General features: G+C 39.0%; 1 protein-coding gene across 3 annotated transcripts in view; it reads left to right on the plus strand.

Moving 5' to 3' along the window:
• FYB2 (FYN binding protein 2) overlaps window positions 1-17,153 on the plus strand; it is a 132,921-nt gene that overhangs the window by 63,093 nt on the left and 52,675 nt on the right. For all 3 annotated transcript variants that reach the window (XM_019942397.3, XM_019942398.3, XM_073789252.1), the window contains exon 5: window positions 11,525-11,625. In XM_019942397.3, the coding sequence (XP_019797956.2) occupies window positions 11,525-11,625 (101 nt within the window). The remainder of the gene's footprint in view (window positions 1-11,524; window positions 11,626-17,153) is intronic.

Consider the following 17,153-nt stretch of genomic DNA (forward strand, 5'->3'; position numbering starts at 1 on the left):
CACAGGCTCTGGACGCACAGGCTCAGTGGCCATGGCTCACGGGCCCAGCCGCTCCGTGGCATGTGGGATCCTCCCGGACCGGGGCACGAACCTGTGTCCCCTGCATCGGCAGGCGGACTCTCAACCACTGCGCCACCAGGGAAGCCCTGTTGTTGTTTTTAATTAAGAATCGCAAGCAGGATTGTGACAAGGTCTGTTATCTTTTAAAAAAAATTTTTTTAAACATCTTTATTGGAGTATAATTGCTTTACAATGGTGTGTTAGTTTCTGCTTTATAAGAAAGTGAATCAGCCATACGTATACATACATCCCCATATCCCCTCTCTCTTGCGTCTCCCTCCCACCCTCCCTATCCCACTCCTCTAGGTGGTCACAAAGCACCGAGCTGATCTCCCTGTGCTGTGTGGCTGCTTCCCACTAGCTATCTATTTTACACTTGGTAGTGTATATATGTCCATGCCACTCTCTCACTTCGTCCCAGCTTACCCTTCCCCCTCCCAGTATCCTCAAGTCCATTTTCTACATCTGCGTCTTTATTCCTGTCCTGCCCCTAGGTTCATCAGAACCATTTATATTTTTTAGATTCCATATATATGTGTTAGCATATGGTATTTATTTTTCTCTTTCTGACTTACTTCACTCTGTATGACAGACTCTAGGTCCATCCACTACAAGTAACTCAATCTCGTTCCTTTTTATGGCTGTGTAATATTCCATTGTATATATTTGCCACATCTTCTTTATCCATTCACGTGTCGATGTAAGTTATCTTTTTAAAAGATCATCCTGGCTGCTGTGTGGAGAATAGACTGTAGAAGGACCAGAGAAAATAACACTTAGTGCTTTAAAGAACAAGTGGGAGTTTGTGAAAAGGACATTGGAGGTTAGGACATTACAAGCAGGGGAACCACACATACAAAAGCACAGAGGCAGGAAACCTCCTGGTGTGTCCAGGAATCACAGATAATTTGACATAATTGGAATGTATAGTGGTAGCTTGTATACAAGGCAGTGTAGCATGTAATAACAGTTCAACAAATGCTGGCTGAATAATAGAATGGACTTAGATGGTTCTTAGCTTGCAACTCTATTATATTCAGTCTGTTTTCTGTTAGTTTCCAGATCCTTGGGTGTAGTTCACCTCCCTGTCTAAATTATAAATTCTTTGAAAGCAGAGGGAGAATCAAATACTTCTTTCTTACCAGCTACATAAATGAAATTTGTTTAAATCGAATGACATAGCAATACTTGAAAACGAGAAGATCCAGGGAGTGTGTTATAAGGGGTTAAGAGCATAGAATTTGGGGTCAGGTCAGATAGCCTTGGGTTTATATTTTGAGCACCACAGTCTCTGTGTCATCTTAGGAGAGTTATTTAATATCTCTGGGCCTCCTATTTCTTCACATGGGAAAATGGAGAAATCAATAAATCCTACCTTTTAGGGTTGCTGTGAGGATTGAGATAAATATCTATAATTCTACAAAGTACCCAGCAATGTTGTAAACACTTGATAATGGTAGCGATTTGTCGTGTGTTTCAAGTAGCAGGGTTTGTCTGTAACGAGGTGTAGGGCTACAGGAAGCAGCTGGGAGTCAGGAGGCTGGTCTCCTAGGAAAGTCTGCCAGCAGCTCAGAGGGTGACCTTGCCTTCTCCTTCTTAAAACAAATGCTCTCAGATATGATGGTGCACTTCAAAGCAGACACCCTGAAATTTGAAATTCAGATATTTTAAAGCTTGAGCTTAACAATGAAATTGAGGGCTTGAGGTCATCTTTTGTTCATGCTGTGGAAGTTGCCGCTGGATTATTGAGAAATTGCTTTCATGGTTGCATTAGTAGAAGTCAGGGTGCTTTTAAAGAGTCATTCCTAAGTTCAGCAGTGATTTCATAGATTCTGCCTTAACCTCAAAATACAGGTTAAGTAATACTGTTCTCTTATAGATGATAATGTCAGGCATAGGGAAGTATAGTAACTTCCCTCTCACATGTTCCCAATATAAGTGACTATTATATAGAGGAATTGATCTGTGAAACCATTGGATCAGCCTAATGATATTTTGAAAAATATCATCCCAAACTCACTTGTTAGCTCCTTGACTTTCACCATCAACCTGGGCTTCATCATTTTCATTGTAGTTTCTCCTTGGTTCTAGAGTGACTAGTAGTTTAGAGGAAAAGAGCATAGACTAGGAATTAGAAGGCCTGGTTTCTGGACCCACAGTGGTGCTACCTTGGGCAAGTACTGAATATCTCCAAGCCTTAGTTTTCACATATGTAAAATGCCTTATAGTGCTACTGAGAGGATTCAAGGAGAGAACATACATAACATTAGCATGAAGAGTTTGGTCAAAGGGGGAATGAGGGCGTGTGAGTTAGTGAATGGAAATCTCAGCTCTTCTGTACTTTCCCATCTTCAGCACATGTGATTGTTTCTCATCATGGCTTTGCTTCGTAGTTTGTTTTGTCGTCTGGGGGCCTCTCTGCTGTGTGTGCCAATGACCTCCTCCTGTGGTGACTTCCATGGCAGTGGAGCTGCTCATGCTCTGTTTGGCTTCCGCTGGCACTTCCCTTCCCTTCCGAGACGGTCTCCAGCAGAGTGGTTAGGACCCCAGATTCTGGACTCACATATCTGGCTTTCAATCTCTGCTCTGCCGCTTACTACTCTGTGACCGTAGATCGTGCCTCAGTTTTCTCATCTGAACGTGGAAAGAATGACAGTATCTTCATAGGTTCAAATGAGAATCAAACAAATTGATACGTATACTTGAAACAGTGCCTGCACTAGTAAGTGTGTAATAATTATTAGCTATCATTATTGTTGACACGCCCTCCTTTTGAATGAGATCAATGGTTTGACAAGTAGCTTCAGAGTTAGTAATACTCCCGAAACTGGGATCACTTTAATAACATTTACTTGGTCATTGTATTAGTCAGGGTTCTCCAGAGAAACAGAACCAGTAGTAGCACATATATTTTATATACTTATATTAGATTGTATATATTACATATATAATACTTATTTAATCATTAAGTATGAGGAATTAGGGACTTCCCTGGTGGTGCAGTGATTAAGAATCCGCCTGCCAATGCAGGGGACACGGGTTCGAGCCCTGGTCCGGGAAGATCCCACATTCCACGGAGCAACTAAGCCCGTGCGCCACAACTACTGAACCTGCATGCCACAACTACTGAAGCCCGCACGCCTAGAGCCTGTGCTCCGCAACAAGAGAAGCCACCACAATGAGAAGCCCGCGCACTGTGGCGAAGAGTAGCCCCTGCTCGCCGCAACTAGAGAAAGCCCGTGTGCAGCAATGAAGACCCAATACAGCCAAGAAATAAATAAGTTAAAAAAAAAAAAGAAGGATGAGGAAATGGCTTACACAGTTATTGAGGCTAAGAAGTCCCATGATCTGCCATCTGTAAGCAGAAGCCAGTGGTGTAATTCCAAGTCCAACAGCCTGAGAACCAGGGGAGCCAATGGTGTAAATCCTAGTCCAAGGCAGGAGAAGATGAGTTGACATGTCCCAGCTCAATAAGTGAGGCAGGAAAAATTGAGCGAATTCTTTGCTTCTGCTTTTGTTCTATTCAGACCCTCAGTGGCCTGCATGATGCCTGCTCGCATTAGGGAGGGCAATCTGCTCTGCTGAGCCCACTGATGCAAATGCTGACTTCCTCCAGAAACACCCTCCAGACACATCAGAAATAATATTTATCAGGACACTCTGTGGCCACATAAAATTAACCATCCCAGTCGTCGTACTTTTATGGCCCTTTATAGAAAGAATTGGGTTATCCATTCATGAATTGGGAACAAAGAAATACCTACTGCCCAGGGCTGAATGACATTGGAGGCCTTGTATATGTTGTTTGTTGTTGCTGTTGGTTGTAGACGTCATAGTAGAATCCGTAAGGTTATGAAACATGCAATAGTAGAATTAGGCCTGCATACAAACACGTGTGTACATGTGTATATGCATAAACATATATGATTCATAAAATATAGGCATGATATACAAAGATGTGTATGCAGAGGTGTGTGTGTGTTCTGTAAAAATGGTAGAAGTGGGAGAACTGGTGGTAGAGGTGGGAGAACTTGAAGTCCAAGTGGTCGATGTGTGTAGAGGTGGAAGTGGTAGTAAACGTAGTAGTGCAAGTGGAAGTAGTGAACTCTTTGTGCCAAGCACTGCACTAAGCACAGCATAATGTACGTCACCTCATCCTCATAAAAAAGAGGATTAAAGGAAGAAGTGACTTGGGTCCAATTACCTGTCCAGGATCACAGCCAGGTGAAGCTGAGATTCAACCCCACTCCTCTCTTTCCATAGCCTGTGTCTCCTTATAAGCATTCTGCTCAACTGCTTCGTCTTTAACCACTATCTTATATGTAGAAGACAGAGGTTGGAATAGCTTATGAGAAAAAAAAAATCCTTTAAAATTTCTCGTGCGTTTTTGTGAACCTGGCATGAGTGCATTTTGAGATCGATTTTAGATAGAATGGATGCCATTTTTTAAAGTCTAATTATCAGTTATTTGATTCAAGAGTTAATTCCTTTTTTTTTTTTTTTTTTTTTTTTTTTTTGCGGTATGTGGGCCTCTCACTGTTTTGGCCTCTCCCGCTGCGGAGCACAGGCTCCGGTCGCGCAGGTTCAGCAGCCATGGCTCACGGGCCTAGTCACTTTGCGGCATGTGGGATCTTCCTGGACCGGGGCACGAACCCGTGTCCTCTGTCTGCATCGGCAGGCGGACTCTCAACCACTGCGCCACCAGGGAAGCCCAAGAGTTAATTCTTTCATTCAAGAATTTCTTAAGTGAAAAGCCTATGGGGAGAGTAGTCTTACAAGAAGTATTTGTTGGAAACAGGAACTTTCCCAGTTTGGGACTTTGAGTAATTGAGAAATCGGATCGTCTCATCCTTCCTTGTCACCAGGAACCTGTGGAATGTCACAGAGAGCAGCTGCTGGCTAAGCTACAAGTGTTCTTCCTGTTTCCAGAACATGTGGGCCATTGACATAAGTGGAAGAAGCTGGATTTTTCAACTTAGGTCCACACCCCTGATAAAACAAATGCAAAAGCCTCACTGGTTTTGCTGTTCAAGTCTCAATCGTTCTACTTTAACGCAAGCTCTTTAGATTTTCCAGAACTGTCGCATTGAAACTTTTCGACCCACCCTCATGCAGTGTGGCACAGGAGAAGATGAGAAAGGAAACGTACCCATCAGGCATTTTCACATGTTAACTCAGTTATTCGCCCATCAAACTACCAATGACCCTATGAAGAAATGAAGGCTCAGAGGAGCTAACTGTTCGAGGCCACACGACCAATGAGAGGTGGATGGGATGAATCTAGGTACAGTGCCCAACACATGGTAAACCCTCAACAAATAGCACCTAATCCTGCCATGAACAATGAGCAGATGTTTGAATGAGCTGCGTGAGCTGCTTCCCTAGTAGCATGTACAGTCTGATACAGAGGTTGACGAATTATTTTCTCCAAAGGAAGGCGGTAGCCCAGGGGTGGACATGGCAAGTGGAAACAACCACAAGGGGAGTTCACAAGTCTGTGTTTTAGCCAGAGAGACCCCTAGTTGTTCAAAAATCTATTTTGAAGTTAGGTTTCCAAGCGTCCAAACACAATTAGAAAATACCTGCTTTTGTAAATCATCTGTAACATTTCCATTGCATTTATGGAGCTCTTGTTTCTCCAGGAACATGGATATTGTTGAAGATATCATTAAGAAACATTCGTGTTTTATTATGTAATATTTAAATTACTAGAGGTTTTCTATAAGAAAGTCAGAAAAGATAGAAACTGATGCTATGCCAGTAATAAAAGGAACTTTCCAAAATGCAAACCTCAACACTTCTTTTTTAAAATACTGTAATTTTGATAATATAATAAAATTACTAGCCCAATTTTGGTGATATGCCTATATACAGAGGGCAAATATTTCATTCAATATCTATAATATACCTTTAAAGTAGATTTTATTATTACTGTTGTATAGAGTAGGAAAGTGGGGATTTAAGGTATTTATTCAATACTTTAAAACTAGAAAATGGAAGAGATAGGACTCAAATTCATAAGTCTGACCCCAAGCTCCGAGTTTGTCTGTAATTCTGTGTTGCCTCCCAATAACGTCTGAAGTCCTGGAGACATGAATGTTTTAATAAATGTGGAAACAATGAAATTGAAGCATAGATGTATTTAAATTATAGAGTTATTTCTTCCCAGCAATCCAAGTTCATTATATTGACCCATGTTGTATTAAGTCAAGGTAGATCTCAGATCCGGTTTGTTTTTTTTTTTGCGGTACACGGGCCTCTCACTGTTGTGGCGGAGCACAGGCTCCGGAGGCACAGGCTCAGCGGCCACGGCTCACGGGCCTAGCCGCTCCGCGGCATGTGGGATCCTCCCGGACCGGGGCACGAACCCGTGTCCCCCGCATCGGCAGGCGGCCTCTCAACCACTGCGCCACCAGGGAAGCCCCTCAGATCTGGTTTTAATGGACCGGGAAAAAGATAAAAGACATCCTCAGGTAACAAAAAGGGAAGTTTAAATACATGTACAATATCTTTTTTCCCTTTCAACATTAATCCTGGGACTGCGTCTCTACAAAGACAATTGATCTGAAAGACGACTTTTTTTTTACACTCTCTTGAAATTCTTTCAGATCATCTGAAGTCAGATATTTATATTCATTTCTGACAAAAATAGTCCAAGAAATTGATTACACATCTTCTTTCAATATTTCCGCAAATTGTTTCTTATTAATAAAGTTAATTTACCGTAGACACATTGAGATTGTTAGGCCATTGGAGCATAAGATATATGGCATAGTCTATAATTTAAGACCGTTTCTCTGGATTATTTCATGGAGGGGGAGGGGAACAAAACGATGAGGGGAGAAATTACTGGTGCATCAGAGTTCATATTTTTCCTCTTCAGCAAAATGAACTACTCATATACGTCTATTAAAATATTACAGAGATTGTGAAAAAAAAAACCTGAAATATTCAAAGTGGTCAAACATAGATGGGAAAACAGTTGGTGGAATATGCTTATAAAATAAATAGAGGGAAAAATGTAAAGCGAACTCCAAGCTTTTCATTGTCTATAACAACTATAAGAATATGGGGAAAATCAGGAAGATTACCAAAATGCAAAGAGCTCACTAGTGTGAAGGTAGGAGAATTATGGGTGATTTTTTTCTCTCTCTCTCCTATCCACAGTTGGGGTGAAGAAGTGGTTTTTCATTTGCTGTGGATACAGTTGAAGTCCCCTTTGTTTCATTCCCTAGTCCCATTTCTCATTCTTTCTTCCCAGTTGGAGGCAACTCCAACTGTGAATGTTGGAGTGAATCCAGTTAGGGTATTTCTTATTCTTCAGCTACAAACTCAGATATCTGTTAAAGATGCAGGATTTTATAGTTTTGTATAAACAGCATCTCATTTTATCCTTCTGAAACTTGAATTTTTTCAAAGCTGTTTTCATATTCTATCTATGATGATGCATGTACATCTAGTTTATTCATTATAATTGCATATTGTATATGTTTCATCATATGAATGTATCACAATTTGTGTATTTTCTTACTGAGGGACATTTAGATTGTTTTATATTTTCACCTTTTCCAATGATACTGCAATGGTAATCCTCATGTGTTTCCAGGTGAATATAAGCAAGTTTCACTAGGTTATTTACCTAAAGTAGAATTGCTAAACAATAGTAAATAAGGAACTTCAGTTTTACTAGATATTGAAAAATTGTCTCCCAAAATGGCTGTGTCAATTCATATTCTCAAACCCGTGTAAAGAGTTTCTATTTCTCCATGTTCCTGCCAAATGTGATGTTATTTTCCAGTTTGGGGATTCTTGCTGAATTGTTGGATATGAACCAAATTCTCATTGTCTTCACTCCATTTCCCTGTTGACTATAAGATTGCATATTTACTTCTATAAACTATTCCCTTTTTCTCTTCTGTGATGTCTATCATATCCTTTTGTCCAATTTTCTATGGATTTGGTTTTTTTCCTATTTCAGGAGTTCCCAACAGAGTTTACATATCAGCTGAAGTTTATTACACTTTGCCATTAAGTGTGCTATTTGTTAGTATTTAATCTAGTTAAGAGAGTTATCTATGTGAAATGCTTTTTTGCATCTACTAAAATAATTTGGGTTTTTTTCCTCTCTTACTGTTTCAGTGTGATTAATTGCAATAATTTGCATCAGATAGATTTTCTGATGTTGAGCCATCATTGAAGTCTTGGAATAAATTTTAGTTATTCTTGAGTTAATTTTAATACTGACTAATTCATTTATTTAGTATTTAGTGAGTTTGGGCTAAAATTTCTTAAGTGAAATTGAGCTTTATTTTTATTTTATTGTTTGGTCATTTTGTGGTTTTCCTATCAAAATTACACTGTCCTCTGAAAATGAGTAGGGTAGCTTTTCTGTTTTTCTATCCCCTGAAACTTTGCTAAAAGTTGCCCATAAAACTACTTAGCAGACGAAAAGGAGAGAGGTGACCCGAGTGTGGAGGCGGGTGTGTGCACTATTGATTCAAGCCCTTTGATGGCTTATTGGCCTATCTGTCTTTCTAGTTCTTCTTCAGTCACTGTGGTAATTTTATATTTCCCTATTAATTTGCCAAATTTCCCTACATTTTCAAATTTATTGGCAGAGAGCTGATCTTAACATTTTCTTAGATTTCTGAAAATCTAAAACTAACTTTAGTTTTGTCCCCTTTCGTATCTGATTTACGTATGTGTGTGTGTATGCATGCACGTGTGTGTAACTTCTCTCATTTTCTTGATCAGTCATGCTAAAGTATGGTCTAATATTTATATACCTACTTAAGCTTTCTTTTGGATAGTTTGTTTTGCATCTCTTTCTCCATACATTGATATGGGAGCTTTGGTTTGCCTGGTGGTTTTGAGCTGCATTAGCAAGATTTTTACAATGTCCTGTCAGATCCTCTCCATTTTTATTGGAGTAGACTAATCTATGTACATTTATTGTGATTCTTGATCGATTTGGACTTTTTCCCATTATATTTTATGTTTTAAATTTACTATGCAATTCCCTTACATGCATTTTTTTCCTTTTCTGCCTTCTTGTTTAATATTTAAGCTTTCTCATTGAATATTTTCCTTCTACCAGTTGAGAAGTTAAATATTCTATTTCTGTTCCTTTTAGTAATTACAATGAAAGGCATCCATAATTAACCAAGTCTAATGATAATCAAAATCTCTATCCTGCTCCTAAATGATACCTGAGAATAACTCCCATAGCCCTCTTTCACAATCTTCCATATTATTATTTAGTATTTTAAGTCTATTTTATTCTTAAACTTCTACAAATTAGTTATTTTTTACAGTCGGTATTTATTTAGATTTACCAATAGCTTTATTAATTTCTTTGATCACCATTGTTTCTTATATGATATTTCATTACTAGTTCAGTTTCATTCGATGTTTTCAGCAAGGATCTGCGAGCAGTAAGTACACGTATCTGTACTCTGAAAATGTCTTTGTTTCTCTCTTGCCCTTGAATGATAGTATATCTGGAGAGGATTTTACATTGACAGCTATCTTAGCTCATTGCCTTAAGATATCCACAATACCCAGCATCTGTTGTTGCTAATGAGAAGTCCATTGCCAGTCTGACTGCTATTCCTTTGTAGATAATCTGTCTTTTCTCTCACACAACTTTTACATTTTTTTTCTTTCACTTGTTCTGATTTATTAAAAACTGTATACCTGTGGATTTATTATTAAAGCTGCTTCAATAGATAGATTTATTTCCCTTTTCAATATTAATGTCTTAGCTATTATCGTTTGAATATTGGCTCCCTTTCATCATCTTCTTTCTTTTTTGCTCTTAGAATCCCTTGTATATATAGATCGGACTTTCTCATTCTATCCTCCCTACTGTGAGCTCTCTTTTAATACTTTCCATCTCTTAATCTCTCTGTGCTACATGCTAGGTGACTTCCTCAGGTCTAACTAATTCACCGGTTCTCTCTTCTGCTGTGTCTAGTCTACTTTTCAACTTCTACATTTTTATTTCAAAAACTATATTTAATGAAATATTGCCATTTGCAATAACATGAATGGACTCGGAGGGTATGATGTTAAGTGAAATAAGTTAGGCAGAGAAAGACAAATACTGTATGTAATCACTTAAATGTGGAATCTAAAAAATAAAACTAGTGAATATAACAAAAAAGAAGTAAATTCACAGATATAGAGAACAAAATAGGGGTCACCAGTGGAGAGAGAGAAGTGGAAAGGGGCAAGATAGGGGTAGGGGATTAAGAGATACAAACTACTGTGTATAAAATAAATAAGCTATGAGGATATATAGTACAACACAGGGAATATAGCCAATATTTTATAACTATAAATGGAATATAACCTTTAAAAATTGTGAATCACTGTGCTGTACACCTGAAACTTATGTAATATTGTACATCAGTTATACCTCAATTTAAAAATTAATTTTAAAAAAACTATATTTATGATTTCCATAACTCCTATCCTGCCCCCAAATCTATATTTTTTTCACACTCTATTGTTTTTCCTAATGGCTTTTATTCCTCACGTTATTTCTTTGAACACTTAAAACATGCTTATTTTAATGTCACTTTCATATCATTCTAATATTTAATTCTCCCATTCGTTACATCTTCTGACTACCTATGGTGGTTCATCTCCTTGTGTGATTTGCACTTTTTCATTATACACTTGTTTTGAGTGGGAGTTGTTTCCTTTGGAAACCATAGGTGCCATGGGTGTGGGAGCATGTTTACAGAACGATTTCAGACTTCCTTTACAAGGCAGGTTGGGGGTGGATTTCAAGTAGCAGTTTTGGCTCTGTGTCTCAGAAATACACAGATCGTATGCATCTAGAACCCCTACTCGGTGCTGGGTTGTAGAGTTTCTGCCTTCTCGTGGGTGACTCTTTGAGCTCCAGTGGCCCTGGTCAGATAGCAAACTTCCCTGTTTGCTCCCTGGGAGAGTGCACAGTTATTTTTTAGAATTAATTTTAGAGATGGGATGGCATTTTGTGACCCTGGACCTTATTCTTTTAGCTCAGTTCCAGCTTCCCATTCAGGTGAGGCCTGTGGCTCACACTGAACTTAAATCCCCAGCCATCAAATCCCCAGCCACCCAATCAGTGAGATCTTTCTTTGATCCCAATTTCCCATGGAGTACCTTGGATGCAATTCTCACTCATATCTTTAATTGTAAGTTTCCTCTTTATGTCTGGCACCTGGGGAATTTTACCTTATTGATTTCTAGGTTAGTTATGGGTTCTTGTTATAATTCTTTGCATCGTTATACTTCATCCAGAATTCCTCTGTATTTAAAGTGGGGGTGGAATGCCTTCTATGTCTGTTTAGGTCACCATATGGACCAGACTTACTTATATTCCTTCTCTAATGAGGAAAAAAATACCCAAAGTTTGAAAATATGTTTTAAAAATGTTTTGCTTTAAGTAACTTTTTTCCTCCACACTTCTCAGTGCTGAATTTGAAGAACCACATAATTCTGAGGCAACAATTTCCTGTCTGAGACACTCCAGCAACTCCATTAACCTGTGCACCACAAAAGAGATGGCTGATTGTAAGTCTGCTAAGCCAATTAATATTGTAACCCTGTATGGAATGAAAATGTGTCCAAAATGGTATTTTCCCCCCAGCTAACTCTAAGTTTAAAAATTCACAGCCATGTTGCTTTACTATCCCATTTCCTTTTATTTTGTCCTTGTCTAGTCTCTTAAAAACATAAATAAACCCAGTTGGGCATCAAGGCTATCTCCCAGCCCTAGTGCTGCCTTCTCTCTACCCTCTTCTATTCTCTCCTTCACCAATCTGCTTAGATGCTTTGCCTTTTATAGATACGTGGGAGGGAAAATCAAGATATGGCGATTCATTTTTCTTCCTTCTCCTCCCATGGAAACGTCATCTCTTTTCTCGTGGTGTCTGACTTGAAGTCCCCTGGTAACTCAGTGTGTGGAGAGGGAGATAAGAGACTGTGGGAATGAGGTCCTTTTGTTTAGCCTGAATAGAAGCAGAGGATGCGTTAAAAGGATCTGACCGCTCGTTCCGAGTTAAGTCTTCCGACAAAGCTCAGAACTTTCAGTGAAAAAAGAGAACCCCTCAGCCAAGATGATGAAGAAGCAGGGACTCAGAGCATTTCTACAGGTTTCTATATCTTTGTTCTGCCTATAGGATCAGCCAATTTTCTACAAAAGGCATAAATATTAGTGCTGGAATAAACACTAGTATTTATGGAGCCTGTACTATGGGCCACAGTTCTGTCACGACCTCTGTGTACATCCCTTTTGATCTAGAGGTTGTATGAACCCACTTTTAGAGACAGAAAACTGAAGATCAGAGAGATTGAGTTGCATAAGGTCACACAAGTAATACACGGTAGGGCTGTAATGTGCAACGGTTCAGACTGCCTCTAAGATCCATGCTCTTTCCACAATTTTATGCTGCTTCTCAGTCAGGAATGTTGACTTCCCTGAAAGGAGAGTTAGAGAGAGATCCTCTGCTACAACCTCTTTATTGTATAGACAAGAAGCCCAGGGCTCTGGGAGAGGAAGTCATTTGCCTGGGATCACACACTTAGGAAGTTCACATGTAACAGTTAGAACCCGTTGAAATTTCCCTCCCCTCTCCTGGGAAATAAGGGGTTGAAGAACTCCTGGAAAAATTCTCTCCTAGACTGGGCAAACTCTAGGTTCTCCCATTTGGCTTGTAAAGTACTAGACATAAGAAGCAGGACTCCTGTCCCCATCAACCCAGAAGGCAGTGCTGCTCCATACTTGGGGTGTCCAGGCCCTTGCCTTAAGGGCACGGCTTCTCAAATTATAATGTTTGCATGAATCACCTGGGGATCTTGTTAAAACATCGATTCTGGTTCAGTAGCTCTGGGTTGGGCCTGAGATTCTTCTTTTCTAACAAGTGCCCTAGTGATCCTGATGCTGCTGGTCCACAGACCACACTTTGAATAGAAGGGCTGTGGGCTCTGTTGGGACTACATTCCAAAGCTAAGAGCTCACAGGGCCAAGGGGGCTCTCCAGTCAGAGCCTGCACCTTTTCTCTGGATTACAGGAGACCCCCAGAATGCCCTCCCACAAGTGGCTTTCTAAGATCCTGCTTGGGCCTCTTCCCTAGGTCCTTCCTCCTCAGGACACATTGGGCTGCAGAGACATCTGTTCATGGGGGGCAGGAGAGGATGGGGTTGACATATGCAAGGCCCCTCCTGTGTAGGGTGAAGCTGAGGATTGAAAAGAAGGAAGGAAGGAAGCTGGACCAGAGGCCTGCATTTGTTCTCTCCAGGCCACGGATGTCCAAGGTGGGCCTGTGGGGGACATCATTTGAGATACCCAAAGAAGGAACCACTAACCCAGGCCTCTCTTGAGTCTTCAACTGAGGAATTCTTTGTGTCCCTCCGTGCTGCTAAGGAAGCAAGTGTTTATGACTGAAAAGAGACAGGGCTCAGAAAATAACCCACTGTTGCAACTGAGAGGTAACTGAGCAGAGGGCAGTAGGAAGGCGGTAGGGTGAGAGAAGGGTGAGTGTGTGGAGAGCTTCCCAGGCCAGAATGGCATCTTGTGGGAGTTAGGAAGAGGCCTGCCAGGGCTGAAGAAGCTGGGGAACTGCAGCCTGGGATCAAAAAGATTCTGTTATATCCCCCACTCCTTTCTCTGTCCCTCTCTAAAGAGTCAAGATACAATTACCCTACAGGAGAAAAAGGGAAGGAAGTGGACTATTTGACCCCCACTTGTCCCTGTTCGTTTGACTGTTCCCATGTATTTCATCCTCTTTACACTTACTGGTTGAATGATATATGAACCTCAGTTTCTTCATCTACCAAATTGGTATAATGTCTCCTTTGTGTAATTGTTCTGTATGTTTGAGAAGGTAATACATTTAAAGTCAAGCGAACTCTGCTCTGAGATGATGGAGCAGATGTACTTTTCCCTGGTCCCCCTGCTAAGTACAACTAAAACCCCTAGATATTCTATATAAAAGTTATATATATATATATATATATATATATAGTATTTTTTATATTCAAACATAAGAAAACTAGAACATTCTGAAAATGTAGAAAGAAGAAGGTAGACCAGCTAGGGACCTCTGGACCCAACAAGGATAAGTGGTGAGATCCTTGGCTTTTCTTCTTGCTTCATATATCCCAGACTTGGAGCTGAAGTAGCTGCCAACCCAGAAACACCTATGGGCACAGACAAAACAGCTCCAACAGAAGCCTGCTCTTTCTGACCAAAGGACCAGGAAAAGGGGAGCCTAGAAAGGCCTCTAGACAACAACTGTTCTCCCCCAGCTGAATGTAACAGAAAACAAAACAAAACAAAACTGGCCCACCACCACCAGCCAATGCTGAGTGGGGAGTCTGGACATCCACCCTCATCAAGCTACAATGATGCACCCCAGCCCCTCCACTGAGGTGTTTTCAGAGAAGGCCAAGTAGAGAGCTGGGACTTTCACCCCTGCCAGGGTAACAAAACTCCACTTACAGTGATAGCCAGTGAAGACCATATGGGGAGCATAGACTCCAGCCCTCCACCCAGAAATAACAAGGAATCCCTTCCCCTCCCTGTTGGGTTGGTGTCAGAGCAGACCTCGTGGAGAATCAGGACTTTCACAAACACCCAGTAGTAAAGGCAGCCACCCTCTCCCTGTGGTATCAGCAAAGGCTGTGTTGGGAGCAATAACAAGACTTAGCAATCCTAAATGTATACGCATGAAATTCCAGAGCTGCAAAATATGTGAACAAAAACTGAAAAAAGAAATAGACAAATAGACTATTATAGTTTGAGACTTTAATATTCCTCTCTCCACAATTGACAAAACACCTAGACAAAAAATCAGTAAGAATACAATAGAATTCAACAACACTGTCAACCAGTAGGATCTAATTGACATCAATAGAACACACAAGAGCAGAATACACATACTTTTCAAGAGCCCATAAACATATTCCAAGATAGACCATATTCTGGGCCATAAAACAAAGCTTAAAAAATTTAAAAGAATTGAAATTATGCAGAGTATGTTTTTAGACCACAATATAATCAAACTAGAAATCAAGAACTGAAAGGTAATAGTAAATTCTCCAAACACTCAGAAACAAAACAACACTTCTAAATGTGGATCAAAAAGTAAGTCTCAAGGGAAATCAAAACATACATTTGAACTAAATGAAAATGAAAATACAACATACCCAAAATTGTGGAACACAGCTAAAGCAATGCTGAGAGGGAAATTTTAGCCCTAAATTCTTATATGAAAAGTAGGAAAAGCCTCAAATCTAAAATCCTACCTCAAGAACATAGTAAAAGAGGAGCAAAATAAATTCAAAGCAAGTATAAAGGAAGAAGCAATAAAGAAACTTAAATAAACTTGAAAACAGAAAAACAATAGAGAAAATCAATGAAATCAAAAGTGTGTTCTTTGGAAAGAGCAATACAATTAACAAACCTCTAGTAAGACTGACAAAGAAACAAAGAAGACACAAATTAACAATATTAAGAGCAAAACAGAGATATCATTACAAACCCTGCAGATGTCAAAAGGATAATTGAATATTATGCACAACTGTATACATGTAAATTTTGACAACTTAGGTAAATACTGAACAATTCCCCCAAAATCACAACTCACCCAATATAAATCATTTGAATAGCCCTGTAATTATTTTAAAAATTGAATGCATAATTTAAAAACATAAAAAAGTGATCTCAGTCTAGGTAATTTCGGTGGGGAATTCTACCAAATGTTTAAAGAAAAATTAATACCAATTCTACACAATCTCTTCTGAAAAATAGAAGTAGAAGCTAGCATTAACCTGATACCAAACCCAGATATCAGTACAAAAGAAGAAAACTGCAGCTCAATATCCTTCATGAGTATAGTCATAAAAATCCTTAACAAAATATTAGCAAATAGATTTCATCAAGATAGAAAAATAATTATATACCACGACTAAGTGTGATTTATTCATTGTAAAGTTGGTTCAGTACTCAAAAAGCAATCAATTAAATCTGCCATATTGACAAGCTAAAGAAGAAAAAAAACACACAAACATATCAATCAATGCAGGAAAAGTGTTTGACAAATTCAACACCAATTCATGATAAAAAAAACTCTCAGAAAAATAAGAATAGAGGGGAACTTCCTAAACTAGATAAGAACATTTACAAAAAGTCTGCATGATACTTAATGATACAACTCTGAATACTTTACCCCTAAGATTGGGAACCAGGCAAGGATGTCCACTTTTACCACTCCTATTCAATGTAGTGCTGGAAGTTCTAGTGAGTGCAATAAGGCAAGAAAAGGAAATAAAGGCATACAGATCAAAAAGAAAGAAACAGTCATTATTTGCAGATGACATGATTGTCTAAGTAGGGTATCTCAAGGAATTTACAAAAAAAAAAGAAAACCTTCTAGAACTGATAAATGAGTTCAGCAAGGTCACAGTATACAAAATAAACATTAAAAAATCAATTGTGTTTCTATATACTACCAATGAACACTTGAACACTAAAAATGAAAAAAATGTAATACCATTTACAATCACTCAAAAAAGATAAATGCTTGGACTAAAATCTAACAAAACATGTATAAGAGTTAAATGTTAAAGACTACAAAATGCTGATGAAATCAAAGAAAATCTAAATAAATGGAGAAACAGTTATGCTACATTTATGGATTGGCAGACTGAATATAGTAAAAATATTAATTCTCCCCAAGTTGATATACAGGTCTAATGCAATTTCTAGTAAAATCCCAGCAAGATTCTTTTATAGATATAGATAATATTATCCTAAAATGTGCATGGAAAGGCAAAGAAACTAGAATAGCTTAAAACAGTTTTGGGGAAGAAAAAGTGGGGGAGGTATCAGACTACCTAATTTTAAGAATTATAGCTTCTGTGACCAAAACTGTGTGGTATTGTCAGAGAGAAACACATAGAACCATAGAACAAAATTGAGAACCCAGAATTAAGACCTACACAAATAAGCCCAACTGATTTTGTTTTTTTACAAAATTGTAAAGCAATTCAATGGAGGATAGATAGCCTTTTTTTTTTTTTTTTAGATAGCCTTTTGA

Source organism: Tursiops truncatus, chromosome 1 (assembly GCF_011762595.2).
Source record: "Tursiops truncatus isolate mTurTru1 chromosome 1, mTurTru1.mat.Y, whole genome shotgun sequence".
Classification (NCBI taxonomy): Eukaryota; Metazoa; Chordata; class Mammalia; order Artiodactyla; family Delphinidae; genus Tursiops; species Tursiops truncatus.